We start from the raw sequence: 2,987 nt of genomic DNA on the forward strand, positions 1-2,987 counted from the left end.
TGCAATATATGCTTTTTAACATTATTCAAATATTTTTATATTTCACCATGACAATAAAAAGCAGTCACACAGTGAAGGACTGATACCAAAGGCTTTCAAAGTCAGAGATGAAGGGAATAGCAAAAATATTTCAGAATATATATTTAGAGAGAGCAACAATCTTAACACTGGATTTGTCTCCAGTGTTGTCTATTATACCTCAGGTGAAGATCTTCTGAAAACTTCAGGCAGGCATAAATAAACTCTTTAATCTGGTTGTAAACTTTTGGCACAAATTCAGAGAAAGGAAACTTTTTCGGGAATAGTTGCTGTAAATGCAAGCACAAGAATTAACAAAAGCACATCACTAAACACACTGAAGATACTTGAAAACTATTCAAAATGCAGAAAGAGCTTTCTTCTACTTTGTGAACTACTGACTAGCAATATCATATTTTGGTAGTACATAGTCTAAGTACCTATCTCTAAGAGAGATCAAAGAAATATTGAAAAAGTCCTAATGGAACAGAGCATTTATTTACAAATATTGGGTGGGGTCGCTTAGGATTAATCATATCTTATGGCTCAGCACTGAAGGTCACTGGTTGCTCTTGCAGAAGACCAGAGTTCGGCTCCCAGCACCCATGTGGCAGATAACAGCCATGCATTGCACAACATGGATGTACTTACGTAATATAGGCAAAACATTCATACACATAAAATAAAAATAAATAACTAAAAACAAAAATTTCATATTCATTAATTGTATATTAAGAACAATTCTGGGAAAGAAATTCATAACAATCTAATAAAATGATTTTAAGTGCCCATTAGTGATAGTGAATCAACATAAAGTATTTTTATGTCCTTTCATTTTTTTTCTTGTTTTATGTTACCCTTGATTATCAAACAACTTTCTGCTTTTTAATAGAATTGTTTTGAATTTCATACAATCTATTTTAAACATAGTTAGATCCCCTTCCCTATCTGCATGGACCCCTCCACTTACTACCCCCTGACCAATTTCATGTACTCTATTGTGTGTGTGTGTGTGTGTGTTATTCACCTTAGAATCTAATTTGTGTCCCCAAATGCCTTTCAGTGTGCATCCACCCATTGGAGTTGGTTAATCTACAAAGAGTCACACCCTTAACAGCGACTGACTCTCCCCATCCCAGGTGCCATCAGTTGCCAATAGTTCCTCAGGTAGGGTTGGGATTTGAATCTGTACTACCAAAATACTTTCTCATGTCTGCTTATGTTTTGGCATAAGTACTGACTGGTAAGAAAATGACTCAATAATAATTTAATAACCCAGCCCCTAAAATACATACTAAGGCTGTGATACATATGAGATGATAAACGTAAAAAATCTTTATGTATGTGTGTATATACATATGTATTGTTTATGAGCTTCTACTTTATATTGTTTATATGATACAAAAGTGGCTTATAAGTAAATGCACATGTAAATTAAAATTTTAAAAGTAGCCCAAATTCCTTTTAGGTTATAGTATAACAGGAGTTCATTTTTTAAAAAGACATTTCAATGAAGGTTCCCTTTGGTTGAAGGGACTTCCAACCACCTCCTGTGTTGCAACACTTGAGCAGATGAACTCTTTCTTTGTATTTCTCAACTTGGACTTGTATGCACTTCAACTGAAAACACAACCTAGTAGACTTCAGAAAAGCTAGGTCATATACATTTGAACTACACAGACAAATACCAATTTAACCCTGATTAACTAAACTCAAAACTCCAACAACATTTGCATCTGTCACTTTTATATTTCTTAAATTCTTTTATATCTAGGTATTTTTATTAAGGTTATGATACATATGTCTAATAAAACTAAGATATTAGGAATTTTTTTAATATACTTCTAAGTGGTAAAAATACTAATCTTGCCAGGTGGGGTGGCACACGCCTTTAATCCCAGAACTCAGGAGGCAGAGGCAGGCTACATGGAGACCCTGTCTCAAAAAGACCAAAAAAAAAAAAAACTAATCTTGGTTTTAGTAAAGCGACAAATGAGGATTAAAAAAAATATATCAAATTTAAGAAACTGTCCCAGATATTCCTAATACTAAAAAGAATAGGACAAGTTTAAATCAAATGATGATCCAAATGTTCTCCAACATGCAATGGCTAAACAAATTGTGACACATTCTCAGCAACAGGAAGGAATGAAGTGCAGATAAATGGAGCCACTTGCATGAATCTCAATAGTATTAGGCTAGTCAAAGAAGTCAGTCTCAAAAGGATACATACTGCATAGTTCCAAGTCTATATTACTCAGTGAATGGCAAATGTCAATGGCTTGAGACCATACTTCTACATTTTCCATGTGCAGGAACTTGAGAGTAGGGGAGGGCTTACTTAGAACTAGGCTACACAAAGAAAACTCTTTGGCATTCTTACTGCGGTGGTGGAGAAACTAACAGTTATACACTCCACAAAGAGCAAGTTTAAATGTGTGTTTTTTGCACTATCTTAACAGTGTCAAGGAAAGACCTTCAAAATGCACATCAAACTACAATAGTGCCAGCAATTTCCAAACCTAGAGAGGTGCTGGGACCTGAAACCATTTACGAATTCCTAATGAGGTAATTTTGTTCCTCTAAGACACAGAAGGAATTCTTTGAAAGTGTTTTAAAATTCTCATCTATTGAACTTCAGTTCTCAGTTTCATGATGTTTATCTAATTGGAGGGGTGAGACAATGTTAGAGATGAACAATGCCTAGCTAGTTTTGAAAACCAGAGGGAACTATATTACTCCTACAACCTACTGACAAATTATATATAGCAGATCAAGAAATATATGTCTAGGTAAGGTTTATCTGAGAACAACTGGTCTTTGCCCAAGATTTATCTACATGACACACAGTAATTAAAAATACCAGACTGGTGGAACTAACCTTCTTGGGTGTTTAACAGACATACTTTGAGGCCTACAATAATTTGGTCAAAGGGACATAAAGGACACTTTTTGCTCCTTGCCCTCCT

The 2,987-nt window shown here is 34.8% G+C and overlaps 1 protein-coding gene across 1 annotated transcript in view; it reads right to left on the reverse strand.

Annotated features, from left to right (window-relative positions):
- The window catches only part of Exoc6b (exocyst complex component 6B), a 629,077-nt gene that overhangs the window by 291,751 nt on the left and 334,339 nt on the right, over nt 1–2,987 (reverse strand). Inside the window, exon 15 of the mRNA XM_008824711.3 lies at nt 199–308. Coding sequence (XP_008822933.1) covers nt 199–308 — 110 coding nt within the window. The remainder of the gene's footprint in view (nt 1–198; nt 309–2,987) is intronic.

The sequence above is a fragment of the Nannospalax galili genome, unplaced genomic scaffold (genome assembly GCF_000622305.1).
Source record: "Nannospalax galili isolate Female #2095 unplaced genomic scaffold, S.galili_v1.0 scaffold389, whole genome shotgun sequence".
Taxonomy (NCBI): domain Eukaryota; kingdom Metazoa; phylum Chordata; class Mammalia; order Rodentia; family Spalacidae; genus Nannospalax; species Nannospalax galili.